The following is a 15,080-nucleotide window of genomic DNA, read 5'->3' on the forward strand; positions in this document are numbered from 1 at the left end:
ATGGCAGAGTCCTTCATTGTTGGGGGCCAAAAGCTACAGTTTCCAGTACTGTGCTGAACAACGGTAGGGTTAATTATGCTGGGGCTGTGTATGTTTTAAATTCTAGAGATGTTTTTCCTTTATTGGAGACTGGAAGTGAAATCTCTGTCAGTCAGATGGCTTTAGTTTTGAGAGGAACTTGTCAGACATTTTTCCACAATCTTGTAGCGATTACACAAGTGGGTATAAAAAAAAATCTAAGTCTACCAGGTAAAGTACTTAAATTTTATCCTTTGTGGAGATCTTAAAAGTTTATTTTATTTTTGTCATCCAGGTATGAGCACCACAGCCAAACGGAATGCAGCTGCAGGAAATAAAGATGTCAGCTGTAACAGAGATAAAATCCGTGAACGGCCACGACAGAGCACAAGCAAAAAATTGTCATCTGCCAGCCAGGGAGGTAATGATGCCGCTAAACGCTCACGCAGCCGGATGTCAGCAGAGTCTGAGACTCGAATAAGTAAGTCCAAATCTGATGGTCAGATCAGTGATAAAACTGCTCTAGAAGCAAAAGTAAAAGATCTCCTTGCTTTAGCTAAAAATAAGGACATGGAGATTCTGCACCTTCGAAATGAACTTCGAGACATGCGTGCCCAGCTGGGACTGAGCAACAACTTGCTGGAAGGAGAGGGGGAGGAGAAGGCTGAGGTAAAAGAGGGTGCTGCACCCCATCAGCCTAGAGATGTGGAATCCAGTCTTCTCCAGTTGGAAGAGCAGAACACTACAATCCGGGATGAGCTGAACCAGCTGAAAAATGAGAACCGAATGCTAAAAGATCGATTAAATGCTCTTGGCTTCTCTTTGGAGCAGAAGTTAGACAGTGCAGAGAAACTGTTTGGCTTTCAGTCCTCGAGTCCTGAGGTAGCTGCTGGCAATCAGAGTGATGGTGGTACCTTAACCTCCTCAGTGGAGGGATCAGCCCCTGGTTCTATGGAAGATCTCCTGAGCCAGGATGAGAACACATTAACTGACAACCGCAGTAATTCTCTGGATAACTTGGACAGTGAATCCAGTGAGGTCTACCAACCGCTCACTTCCAGTGATGATGCATTAGATGCTCCTTCATCATCTTCGGAATCTGAGGGTGCGCCAAGCAGGGAACGGTCAAGGAAAGGGAGCAGTGGGAATGTAAGTGAAGTGTCAGTGGCTTGTTTAACGGAGCGCATTCACCAGATGGAAGAAAACCAACACAGTACAGCAGAGGAGCTCCAAGCTACCCTTCAGGAACTTGCAGACCTTCAGCAGATAACACAGGAGCTGAATTCTGAAAATGAGAGATTAGGGGAAGAAAAAGTCATTCTGATGGACTCCTTGTGCCAGCAAAGTGATAAATTGGAGCACTTCAGTCGACAGAATGAGTATTTTCGCTCCTTGCTGGATGAGCACCACATTTCTTACGTTCTAGATGAAGATGTAAAAAGTGGCCGTTATATGGAACTAGAACAGCGGTATATGGACCTTGCTGAAAATGCACGTTTTGAACGTGAGCAACTTCTTGGAGTGCAGCAGCATTTAAGCAACACCCTAAAAATGGCAGAGCAAGACAACAAGGATGCTCAGGAATTGATAGGCGCTCTCAAAGAGCGTAACCACCAAATGGAGCGGATCATGGAGTCTGAGCAAAAAGCCAAAGCAGCGCTTGCTGGAGTGTTAGAAGAATATAAAGCAACTGTTGCAAATGATCAGATTGAGCTGAACAGGTTCAAGGCTCTGTTAGAACACGAGAAACAGAAGGTTGCAGAGTTGTATGCTTTCCACAATGCAGGCGATAAGTCAGATTTACAAGAACTGTTGGAGACTACGCGATTGGACAAAGAGAAAATCGAGGCCTTGTATAACAACCTCCAGGAGGAGCTGGCCCATACTCGCAATGATGCTAATCGGCTACAGGATACCCTAGCTAAGGTATGATGGCTGTAAAAGTAGTGAACAAAATTCACTTTTATGGGAATCCAGCAAAAGAGATTTCTACAAACGTTTGCCGGTTATGTGAACTATATGTACATTGAGTTTTAAATGCAAAAGTGTGCTCTGTTGGCTCGTGTCAGTGATTAAATTTGGTGTAGAAGATAATGGATATCTCAACTGTTAGTCAGCACTCTCTGCAAATAATCCTAACCTGAAACTGTTGATCGATATACGAGCTATTCATTGCTTCAGCAAAGGCTGGATTCAGCACTCCATTACATTGCCACCGTGACATCATCACATGTTCAGACAGTTTTCACTCATGTCTGACTAGAATTGATAAAATATCTTTGACCCAGTGGTGCAATTGACAGTCATATAGTGCGGTAGGATTGCAGATTTGCCCCTCATCACCTCTCCCCTCAAAAAAAAAAAACAACCCTTGACCCCCCCCCCCCCCCCCCCGTCCTTGCAAACTACCGCCCCATCTCCAACCTCCCTTTCCTCTCAAGTCCCTGAATGTGTTTTTGCCTCCCAAATCTGTGCCCACCTTTCCCCAACCTCCGTGTTTGAATCCCTCCAATCCAGTTTCCGTCCCTGCCACAGTACCGAAACGGCTCTCATCAAAGTCACAAAGGACCTCTTTTGAGACTGTGACAAAGGTAAACTATCCCTCCTCGTCCTTCTCGACCTGTCTGCAGCCTTTGACCACTCCATCCTTCTCCCAATGCCTCTCCACCGTCATCCAGCTGGGTGCGACTGCACTCACCCACTTCCATTCTTATCTATCTAATCGTAGCCAGAGAATCACCTAGAATGGCTGCTCTTCCCACTCCCGCATTATTACCTCGAGTATCTATCCTTGGTCCCCTCCTATTTCTTATCTATATGCTGCCCCTTGGTGACATCATCGGAAAACACAGCGTCAGTTACCACATGTACGCTGATGACACCCAGCTCTACCTCACCGGCACTTCACTCGACCCCTCCACGGTCTCTAAGTTGTCGGACTGCTTGTCCGACATCCAGTACTGCATGAGCAGAAATGTTCTCCAATTGAATATTTGGAAGATCGAAGCCATTGTCTTCAGTCCCCACCACAAACTCCGTTCCCCAGCCACTGACTCCATCGCTCTCCCTAGCATCTGTCTAAGGCTGAACCAGACTGATCACAACCTAGGTGTCATATTTGACCATGAAATGAGCTTCCGACCACATCGCCGCAACATAACTAAGACCTCCTATTTCCACCTCTATAACTTCGCCCGTCTCCGCCTCTGTCTCAGCTCATCCGCTGCTGAAGCCCTCATCCATGCCTTTGTTACCTCTCGACTTGACAATTCCAACACCGGCCTCCCACACTCTCTCCTATGTAAACTAGAGGTGATCCAAAACTCAGCTGTCCATGTTCTAACTTGCACCAAGCCCCACTCACCCATCATCATAGGCAGCCCCTCAAATTGAGGATGACTTGCTTCCATGTCAAGAAGTTCACAGGTGTTTCAATGAAGGACCTAAAATTCCAGGTCCTGAACTAAATCTTGAAGGGTGGAGGATGCCTGTGCGTGGATTTTTTTAAATGTGGGGTGGCCATTGCACACCAGCCACCACACGGGCTTGACAGAGCTAGGTCTAGGTCCAGTAGCAAGGATTAACTAAGGCGACTGGAGACCAGCTCTGCTGCACGGACCTAGTGCACACACATATCGCAGTGTGGGCTGGCCCGTGCTGTCCCTGGGCCCCGAACTCACGCCTTTCCTGGGCCCCGATCACCTCCCTCTACAATCTCTCGCCGCTCCTTCACCCCGACCTCACCGCTCCTGCTGTACCTGCCCACGCTCCAATCACCGACCTGGGCCTTGGGGATGTCACCCATCACCCCTGTGCTCGCTGACCTATATAGGCTCCTGGTTAAGCAATGCCTCAGTTTTAAAATTCTCATCCTTGTTTTCAAATTCCCCTCCATGGCTTCGCCCCTCCCTATCTCTGCAATCTCCTCCAAACCCACAACCCCCCAAGATATCTGCGCTCCTCTAATTCTGCCCTCTTGAGCTTCCCTGATTATAATCACTGAACCATTGGTGGCCGTGCCTTCAGCTGCCTGGGCCCTAAGCTCTGGAATTCCCTGCCTAAACCTCTCCCTCTTTACCTCTTGTAAGGGGTTTTCACAGGGTTGTTGTTGTGCCTTGGGTGTCTCTCTCTGGGCTTCTGCCCTCACAGCTTATGCCTGGCCTGTGAGGTACCCTGAGTGCTGCAAGAGCACCCCTGGAGAGACTGTGTCCACAGCTTATGAAGGGAGTTTTGAGACTCGTGCGTCCCCACAGCTTATGCCTAGCCTGTGAGGCACCTGTGAGTGTCAAACACTCCTAACCCCTTCTTCCCTAGCCTGTGACACACAGTTGAGCGTTTTCGAGGCGCTCCTAGCTTCCCTTACACGGTTCTGACATAAGACTCACGATCAGGAGATGTAATACAATAGAACTGAGACAAGGTGATTCCAAGAGGAACTTTAGGCTTCCAATTTATTTGGCAAGGTGTAACTCAACAAACAGCAATACACCAACAAAACAATCCCCCTAAATCCCACTAAACGGACACAACGAAAATCTTTACACCAGTTTAGCAGTACAATGCCCAACCTCCCACCTTTCCTGGCCTAACTGAGTTGGGAGTTCTGGGGACCAGAGGTTATACTCACTACTTGTGCCTTCCGCAGTCTGGTGGTTTGTTTCTTCTATCTCCGGTGTCTTCGGACACTGGTTTTCCTTCAGTGTCGAGAGGCTTGTGGTTGTTGAATCACGAGGGCAGGGAAAATCATCACTTCTCTATCTCACTACGTCAGAAACCCCTTTTTTATAGCCAGATTATCCAGTCCGCCTCTCCTGCTGAAGTCGATTCTTCTCATTGGTGAACTTTTGATTTTGAAAAATGCAGCAGTTTGAGGTTTTTAGGTTTTTTTTCCCACTGATCTTAACCTACTCAAGGTTTGAGTGGGTGTTGATTGCATTGGTCTCCTGTAGCCATTGTGCTAGTCTGGCCTGAGCCAGATATTTCTATGCCTGATGAAAAAGGTGTTGGAATATGTATGTAGCATTGTTTAAATGCTAATGTTTTCAAGGGGCAAGTTTCGAGGGTATACAGTTCCCAGACAATTTGATTAGTTCCAATGTCCAAACTGGCCCTTTTGATATTGACTCCACCCCTTTTCTTGCAGACCTTTAATAAAATCCCAAATTCGATTAAAGTTCATAGTTTCTTCCATGTGCACTTTAGGATTTCAAACTTTCTGGTAGATACTTCCAAATTAAATTCCCTTTCCTATGAGTCCAAACACTGGGGGGGGGGTCTCCATTTGTGTCCCAAAGTTTTCCTTCCATCGGTTTCAAATCACAGCACAGACTGATCCCACAGCCCCTTTCCTTCTGGGTAAAATGAGGGGGTTTTTGTCCTCCCCTACACTCTCTTTCCTCCTTTAAGACGATCCTTAAAACTTACCTTTTGGACCAAGCTTTTGATCACCTGCCCGAATGTGGCTTGGTGTCAAATTTTTATTTTTGTCTTACAACACTCCTGTGAAGTGTCTTGGGATGTTTTACTATGTTAAAAGTGCTATATAAATACAAGTTGTTGTTGTACAATTTATTTGTGCAATCATTTCCCAATTTTGACCATTGTAGAGGGAGAATGGAATGTTAGAGAACACGTTGCCATATGTTGCTCTAATGCACCACCCAGGGCCTGGATCATGGATGACTGAAGCCGAGTAGTCAATCTCTTTCTTAATTTCTCAACCAAGAAATGATAGATATTATATGGAGTAAAAACAGAAAATGCTGAAAATGCTCAGATCAGATCAGACAGCATCAGTGGAGAGAGAAACAGTTAACGTTTCAGGTCGATGGCCTTTCGTCAGAACTGGAAAAGTTAGAGATGTAACAGGTTATTAAGCAAGTGCAGAGGCAGGGTAAGGGGGAGGGGAGGAAAGAACAAAAGGGAAGATCTGTGATAGGGTGGAGGGCAAGAGAGATTAGAGAGACAAAAGGGGTGATGGTGCAAGGCAAAAGGAGATGGTAATGGGACAAGTAAAGAAACAAACGATGGGTGGCAAAGAGGTGTAAATGGGAATTGCAGACTCATCAACAGCTGCCGCCTGGAAATAGGGACAGAGGTTCTGGTCTGAAATTGTTGAACTCGATGTTAAATCCGGAAGGCTGTAAAGTGCCTAATCGAAAGATGAGTTGCTGTTACTTGTGGGAGTGGCGTGGAGAGTTAAAATGACAGGCGACTGAAAGCTTGGTGTCACGCTTACAGACTGAACGGAGGTGTTCTGCAAAGCGGTCACCCAAATGTAGAGCAGACCTTGAAGCCGAACCAGTCCCCATCCACCACAACCCTCCTCCGCCTGGCTGAACTTGTTCCCACATTGAACAACAACTCCTTTGACTCCACTCACTTCCTCCAAATAAAAGATGTTGCTATGGATACCTGCATGGGTCCTAGCTATGCCTGCCTTTTCGTGGGATATGTGGAACATTCTTTATTCCAGTCCTACTCTGGTTTGCTCCCTCACCTCTTTTTCCGGTACATTGATGACTGTATCGGTGCCGTTTCCTGCTCTTGCCCTGAACTGGAAGATTTCATTCACTTGCTTCCAATTTCCAGCCTTTCCTCACCTTCACTTGGTCGCTCTCCGACTCTTCCCTTCCTTGACATCTCTGTCTCCATTTCTGGGATGGGCTATCTACCAACTTGTCCACTAACTCCCACAGCTACCTGGATTACACTTTCTCCCACCCCGCTTCCTGTAAGGACACCATTCCATTCTCCCAGTTTCTCCGTCTACATTGTATCTGTTCTGACGATGCCAACTTCCATACCATAGTATTTCCAGCATTTTAAACATAGAAATTTACAGCGCAGAAGGAAGCCATTTCAGCCCATCGTGTCCACACTGGCCGACAAAGGTTACACACAAACCTATGCCCAATGGCCCAACCATTCTGCCCCACACAACATGCATCACAACATCGTACACTCCACCCCAACCGGAGCCATGCGATCTCCTGGGAGAGGCAAAAACCCAGGCCAGTTGGGGAAAAATCTGGGAAAATTCCTCTTTGACTCATTCAGGTAATCGAAACTAGTTCAGGAGATCACCCTGGCCGTATTCGATTCCCTGCAGTACTTAACATCGTATCTGCGCAAGCCAACAAGAGGTTATCCAGTCTAATCCCACTTCCCAGCTCTAGGTTACGGCACTTGAAGAGCTGTAACCTAGAGCTGGGAAGTGGGATTAGACTGGATAACCTCTTGTTGGCTGGCGCAGATACGATGTTAAGTACTGCAGGGAATGGAATACGGCCAGGGTGATCTCTAATACAATGCAGAATATTCCATTTTAATGTAAGGTGTGCGGCTTTCATCTTTCTCCTTTTCAGATCTCCTTTAACATCAATACAAACGCAAAATACTGCGGATACTGGAAATCTGAAATATAAAGAGAAAAGGTTGGTGGAAGGTTTAGAGGGGATTTGAGGGGAAGCTTCTTCACGCAGAGGGTTGTGGGGGTCTGGAACTCACTGCCTGGAAAGGTGGTAGAGGCAGAAACCCTCACCATATGACCTTCAAATTGGGACTGAATTCCACCTGTGGCCCTGGTCCAATTATCCCCTCCTCTCTCGTGAAGGCACCACAGGTGATCAACTGGTGGGGATTGAACTCTTGAACGGTTAATCTTATACTTGTAGCTTCATTATTTTAAACACGGCTGTAACATTTGCAATAATCCAGTCCCCTGGCACCGCCCCCATATAAAATGGAAGATTGTGGCAGAGCCTCCACAATTTTCACCCTTGCTTCCTTCAGTAACCTAGGATGTATCCCATCCGGACTGGGTGACTTTTCTATCTTGAGGACTGCCAACCTTTTAGTACTTCCTCTTTATTTATTTTTATCCCATCCAATCTCGCTACTGCCTCCTCCTTTACTGCTACATTGGCAGCATCCTCTTCTCGAGTGAAGACAGATGCAAAGTACTCATTCATGACCTCAGCCATTCCCTCTGCCTCCACAAGAAGATCTCCTTTTTGGTCAATAATTGGCCCCTCCTTCCTTTGACTGTCCTTTTACTACTTGGTGACTTTAGTGTTCCCTTTTATGTTACCCATTAATCTATTCTCATACACTCCCTCTGCCTCTCTTATTCCCTTTCTTAAATCTCCTGCACTTTCTGTGTACAGCTTGGTTCTCAACTGCATTAGGGACCTGACATTTAGCTGAAGCCTCCTTTTCCTATTTCATTTTAAACTCTATCTTTAGTCATCCAGGGAGCTCTAGCTTTGGACGCACCTCCTACAACCTTAGGACATCCCAGAATGCTTTAAGCCAATTAAATACTTTTGAAGTGTAGTCACTGTTGTAATATAGGAAACATGGCAGCCAATTTACGCGCAGCAAGCTCCCACACACAGCAATGAATTCCTGGCAGTTCCGCTGATATTCTGCCAGTTACGGCCCTTTCCCAAAGACCACAATTTCCAGGCCAACTTGTTTAGGATGCAAAAGCAAAATACTGCGGATGCTGTAATCTGAAACAAAAACAGAAAATGCTAGAAATCTCAGCAGGTCAGGCAGCATCTGTGGAGAGAAGCAGAGTTAACGTTTTAGGTCGATGACCCTACGTTAGAACTCAGTTCTGGAGTTCTGACGAAGGGTCACAGACCTGAAGCATTAACTCTGTTTCTCTCCACAGATACCGCCTGACCTGTTGAGATTTCTAGCATTTTCTGTTTTTGTTTAGGATGCAAGTGATTTTCTTCTTTCCTTCTCAAAACCTGAATTATTAGGCTCGTTCTTGTCTTCCCTCTATACCCTTCCCATTTAAAAAGGACAAACTCCTGCTGTATCAGCAGCTTTCCCTTGTGTTGTAATCCAAGCTGTTGCATTTGCCTGTGTTTCAGGTTGAAGATGATTACAGAATTTTCCAGGAAGAAGCCAAAAAGCAGATAGACGAACTGAACCTGAATGTGGAGAAACAGCGAGCTGAGCTGGAAGAAAAGGAAACGGAGATCAATGACATGAAAGAGACCATTTTTGAACTAGAGGACGAAGTGGAACAGCATCGCACGGTCAAACTCCACGACAACCTCATCATCTCAGACTTGGAGAGTAAGTGCAGTGAAATCCAGCTTCTACACCCAAGACCCAAACTTTCCCCCTCCATTTCTCGATTGTGTGTGGCGTGCTGGATTGCTGTTGACATCTGTGTGTACAAACTCTGTTTATACTCCAATGGAACGGTTTGTAGCTGGTTAGTCTCAGAATTTTAGGAAACGTAAATATATAATTTTTGTATCATGTCCATTTGACTTCTGATAAACATACTGCAGTACAGTTATAGACTTGGTCCTTTACGGACTTGGCTGCCAGCAGGGATTCAAGGTAAGTTTAGGGTTGCGAAGGAGGGACCCCGGTTTACGGACGGGTTTGGAGTGAGGAAGTGATGGCCAATAGGCAGCAGTGGGGAAGGAGCAGAGCACAGGTTCCAAGGTGGGTGGCTCTGTGAAGAATAGATTCTATGGAGGCTTTTGATAAGGTCCCGCACAAGAGATTGGTGTGCAAAATTAAAGCATGTGGAATTGGGGGTAATGTACTGACGTGGATAGAGAACTAGTTGGCAGACAGGAAGCAGAGAGTCGGGATAAACTGGTCCTTTTCAGAATGGCAGGCAGTGACTAGTGGCGTGCTGCAGGGCTCAGTGCTGGGACCCCAGCTCTTTACACTATACATCAATGATTTAGATTAAGGAATTGAGTGTAATATCTCCAAGTTTGCAGATGACACTAAGCTGGGTGGCGGTATGAGCTGTGAGGAGGACGCTAAGAGGCTGCAGGGTGACTTGGACAGGTTAGGTGAGTGGGCAAATGCATGGCAGATGCAGTATAATGAGGATAAATGTGAGGTTATCCACTTTGGGGGCAAAAACACGAAGGCAGAATATTACCTGAATGGTGGCAGATTAGGAAAAGGGGAGGTGCAACGAGACCTGGTTGTCATGGTACATCAGTCATTGAAAGTTGGCATGCAGGTACAGCAGGCGGTGAAGAAGGCAAAAATGGTATGTTAGCCTTCATAGCTAGGGGATTTGAGTATAGGAGCAGGAGGCGGTCTTACTGCAGTTGTACAGTGTCTTGGTGAGGCCTCACCTGGAATATTGTGTTCAGTTTTGGTCTCCTAACCTGAGGAAGGATGCTCTTGCTATTGAGGGAGTGCAGCAAAGGTTCACCAGACTGATTCCAGGGATGGCAGGACTGATATATGAGGAGAGACTGGATCAACTGGGCCTTTATTCACTGGAGTTTAGAAGGATGAGAGGGGATCTCATAGAAACACATAACATTTTGATGGGACTGGACAGGTTAGATGCAGGAAGAATGTTCCTGATGTTGGGGAAGTCCAGAACCAGAGGACACAGCCTAAGGATAAGGGGTAAGCCATTTAGGACTAAGATGAGGAGAAACTTCTTCACTCAGAGAGTTGTTAACCTGTAGAATTCCCTACTGCAGAGAGTTGTTGATGCCAGTTATTTGGATATATTCAAGAGGGAGTTAGATATGGCCCTTACGGCTAAAGTGATCAAGGGATATGGAGAGAAAGCAGGAAAGGGGTACTGAGGTGAATGATCAGCCATGATCTTATTGAATGGCGGTGCAGGCTCGAAGGGCCGAATGGCCTGCTCCTGCACCTATTTTCTATGTTTCTATGACACAGGTGGGAGGTCACAGGTCAGTGAGTGCAACTTGGAGGGCAGCCTTGGAAGACTCACTCAGAAGTATGTTTAATTGTGGCAGGTGAGTGTGCACACAAGATGGTTCGCCTCCACTGCTACCTAGCAGCCCATTCCACCTTTTAATGCCTGGGCTTTAGACGCTTTGATCTTGCTATAATGTTAACCATACCGATGGTAACAGGACTGAGACTTCTGTTATTTCACTATTGGGAAGGGACCATGTTGTGTATGTGACGTTCAGTACATTAGGTAGATTCAGTTGTTCATGCTCCATGTAAGTGATGAAAAGAAATGTAAGTACATGAATGGGGGAGAGAGAAGAAAATGTGGACTGTTTGTTCCAGCATTACTGCAGTTTGACACTGGGTGAAATGAGCATTCCTTGTATAAATGATTTAGAAACTGAACCAGCACCCTCCAGTGGGCGAAGACTGGTACTACAGCAGGCTAGTTGAACAGAACATAAGAAGAACATAAGAAATAGGAGCAGGAGTAGGCCATTTGACCCCTCGAGCCTGCTCCACCATTCAATAAGATCATGGCTGATCTGATCATGGACTCAGCTACACTTCCCCGCCCGCTCCCCATAACCCTTTATTCTCTTATCACTCAAAAATCTGTCTATCTCTGCCTTAAATATATTCAATGACCCAGCCTCCACAGCTCTCTTGGGCAGAAAATTCCACTGATTTACAACCCTCTGAGAGAAGAAATTCCTCTCATCTCAGTTTTAAATGGGCGATCCCTTATTCCAAAACTATGCCCCCTAGTTCTAGATTCCCCCATGAGTGGAAACATCCTCTCTGCATCTACTTTGTCAAGCCCCATCATTATCTTATACGTCTCAATAAGATCACCTCTCATTCTTCTGAACTCCAATGTGTACAAGCCCAACTGCTCAACCTTTCTTCATAAGTCAACCCCTTCATCTCAGGAATCAAGCTAGTGAACCTTCTCTGAACAGCCTCCAATGCAAGTATATCCCTCCTTAAATAAGGCGACCAAAACTGTACGCGGTACTCCAGGTGTGGCCTCACCAATACCCTGTACAGTTGTAGCAGGGCTTCTCTGCTTTTTTATTCCATCCCTCTTGCAATAAAGACCAACATTCCATTTGCCTTCCTGATCACTTGCTGTACCTGCATACTAACTTTTGTGTTTCATGCACAAGGTCCCCCTGTACTGCAGCATTTTGTATTTTTTCTGACAAAGTGGATAACCTCACACTTTCCCACGTTGTACTCCATCTGACAATTTTTTGCCCACTCTCTTAGCCTGTCTATATCTCTTTGCAGATTTTTTGTGTCCGCCTCACAACTTGCTTTCCCACCCAGGTTTGTATCATCAGTAAACTTGGCTACATTACACTTGGTCCCTTCTTCCAAATCATTAATATAGATTGTAAATAGCTGAGGCCCCAGCACCGATCCCTTTGGCACTCCACTAGTTACTGTGCGCCCAAATTTAGGGCCGCGCCAGACGCCCGTTTTTCACGCCACCAAGTGCGCCTAAAAAATACTTGCCTATTCTCCAGCTCCCTGCAGGTCCTCTGGAGCTGGGCACAGCGCAGCATGAGCTGTGGGGGGCGGAGCCAGGTCCCTACGCTGAAAACAGTGCCGGGACCTCTGCACAGGCGCACTACAGTGGGCGCGCATGTGCAGTAGCTCCAGGCACCCAAAACTATGTGGGAGGGGCCCGAAGCACGCAGCCCCTAGCCCTGGCCGAATGGCCTCACTGGGGCTGCGTGGATCAGGCTGCACCTCCTATGCCCAGATCCTGCTTCCCCCGGACCCAACCCGACCCCACCCCCGGCCACCTACCTTTAAATCAAGTCTTGGGCCCAGCCCGTTCAGCCTCCCTTCTCTCCCTTCTCTCCCTCCCCTCCCTTCTCTTCCCCCACCCCCCTCCCTCCCTCCCTCCTCCCCCCCTCCCTCCCTCCCTTCTCCCCCCCTCCCTCCCTCCCTCCCTTCTCCTCTCCCTCCCTCTCTCCCCTCCCTCCCTCTCTCTCTCTCCCCCCTCCCTCCCTCTCTCCCCCCTCCCTCCCTCTCTCCCCCCTCCCTCCCTCTCTCCCCCCTCCCTCCCTCTCTCCCCCCTCCCTCCCTCTCTCCCCCCTCCCTCCCTCTCTCCCCCCTCCCTCCCTCTCTCCCCCCTCCCTCCCTCTCTCCCCCCTCCCTCCCTCTCTCCCCCCTCCCTCCCTCCCTCTCTCCCCCCTCCCTCCCTCTCTCCCCCCTCCCTCCCTCTCTCCCCCCTCCCTCCCTCTCTCCCCCCTCCCTCCCTCTCTCCCCCCTCCCTCCCTCTCTCCCCCCTCCCTCCCTCTCTCCCCCCTCCCTCCCTCTCTCCCCCCTCCCTCCCTCTCTCCCCCCTCCCTCCCTCTCTCCCCCCTCCCTCCCTCTCTCCCCCCTCCCTCCCTCTCTCCCCCCTCCCTCCCTCTCTCCCCCCTCCCTCCCTCTCTCCCCCCTCCCTCCCTCTCTCCCCCCTCCCTCCCTCTCTCCCCCCTCCCTCCCTCTCTCCCCCCTCCCTCCCTCTCTCACTCTCTCCCCTCCTTCTCCCCCGTCCTTCCCCTTCCCTCTCTCCTCCCTTCCCTCTCTCCCCCCTTCCCTCTCTTCCCCCCTCCCTCTCTTTCCCCCTCCCTCTCTCCCTCTTCCTCTTCCCCCCCACCCCCATCTCCTCCACCTCCCCCCTTCTCCCCCTCCCCTCGCTGTCAGAAACACAGACACTGACAGACAGTGAGAGAGAGAGACAAACACAGACAGACGGAGAGATAGAGTCGCTGACAGTGATGTTTGATTTTTTTTAATTATTTAAAAAAAAAATTTTTTTTTGATTGATCTATTGGTTGATTTATTGATGTATTTGTCATTTATTATTGATGATGGCTCTATTTATAAAACTGAAGTGTTTAATGTTTGTAAACTTCCCTCTAAACTTCCCCCCCCCCCCCCCCCTTCCCTACGCCTGATTTGTAACCTACGCCTGATTTTCTAAGTGTAGGCAAGGTTTTTCTGAGCGTACAAAAATCTACACTTACTCCATTCCAAGTTAGTTTGGAGTAAGTTTTCACTGCCTAAACTTTCAAAACGGGCGTAAGTGGCCGGACATGCCCCCTTTTGAAAAAAAAAATCTGTTCCAAACTAAAACTGTTCTAACTGACTAGAACTGGAGCAAAGTAAATGCCGAGAATTGCAATTTCTAAGATACTCCATTCTAAACCAGTTGCTCCAAAAAAACAGGAGCAACTCAGGCCGAAACTTGGCCCCTGTTTGCCTACCGGAAAATGACCCATTTATTCCGACTCTCTTCTGTTAGTTAGCCAATCCTCTAACCATGCTAATATATTACCCCCAACCCCGTGAACCTTTATCTTGTGCAGTAACCTTTTATGTGGCACCTTATCAGATGCCTTCTGGAAATCCAAATACACCACATCCACTGCTTCCCCCTTATTCACCCTGCTCGTTACATCCTCAAATAACTCCAACAAAGTTGTCAAACATGATTTCCCTTTCATAAAACCATACTGATTCTGCTTGACTCAATTATGCTTTTCCAAATGACATGCTACTGCTTCCTTAATAATGGACTCCAACATTTTCCAACCACAGATGTTAGGCTAACTGGTCTATAATTTCCTGCTTTCTGTCTGCCTCCTTTTATAAATAGGGGCATTACATTTGCAATTTTCCAATCTGTTGGGGCCTCCCCAGAATCCAGGGAATTTTGGTAGATTGCAACCAATGCATTCACAATCCCTGCCGCTACTTCTTTTAAGACCCTAGGATATAAGTCGTCCACCTTTAGTCCCATTATTTTACCGAGTACTTCTTCTTTAGTGATAGTGATTGTTTTAAGTTCCTCCCTCCCTATAGCCCCTTGCTTATCCATTATTGGAATGTTTTTAGTGTCTTCTCCCGTGAAGACTGACACAAAATATTTGAGCACCTGTTCAAGATGCTGAGGGTTCTAGGCTTGACTGTGGCACAAACTCCTGGTACAGTGCTACACTGAACTTCAGCTTCAGCAAGAACTGCAGTTTTGCGCAGGGATCAAAATTGCCCCTTGATATAATGGAAGTTTCTGGGGTAACTATACAATAAAAACTGATCTTCCTAATTTTTCCCCCCGGGAAATTTGCGCATTCTTGATATACACTGGCTTCATGCCGAGACATCAAACGATGTGAATTTCCTCGATTGTTTGCACTGCTCCGAGACCCATCCCACCGCGGAGCCTGCTGCCGCTCATTGACGTTGCTGTTTCCCCCCCCCCATGCAAAATAACATCTCGCTTCATTCATGTGAATAATGCATTGGCATAGATTGGTGCCCAAAGGTTTCGGTGCAGCATT

At 47.4% G+C, this 15,080-nt stretch overlaps 1 protein-coding gene across 1 annotated transcript in view; it reads left to right on the top strand.

Moving 5' to 3' along the window:
* specc1la (sperm antigen with calponin homology and coiled-coil domains 1-like a) overlaps positions 1 to 15,080 on the top strand; it is a 477,385-nt gene that overhangs the window by 163,686 nt on the left and 298,619 nt on the right. Inside the window, exons 4-5 of the mRNA XM_070888305.1 lie at positions 314 to 1,944; positions 8,907 to 9,114. Of these exons, the coding sequence (XP_070744406.1) occupies positions 314 to 1,944; positions 8,907 to 9,114 (1,839 nt within the window). The remainder of the gene's footprint in view (positions 1 to 313; positions 1,945 to 8,906; positions 9,115 to 15,080) is intronic.

Source organism: Pristiophorus japonicus, chromosome 8 (genome assembly GCF_044704955.1).
Source record: "Pristiophorus japonicus isolate sPriJap1 chromosome 8, sPriJap1.hap1, whole genome shotgun sequence".
NCBI classification, from domain to species: Eukaryota; Metazoa; Chordata; class Chondrichthyes; family Pristiophoridae; genus Pristiophorus; species Pristiophorus japonicus.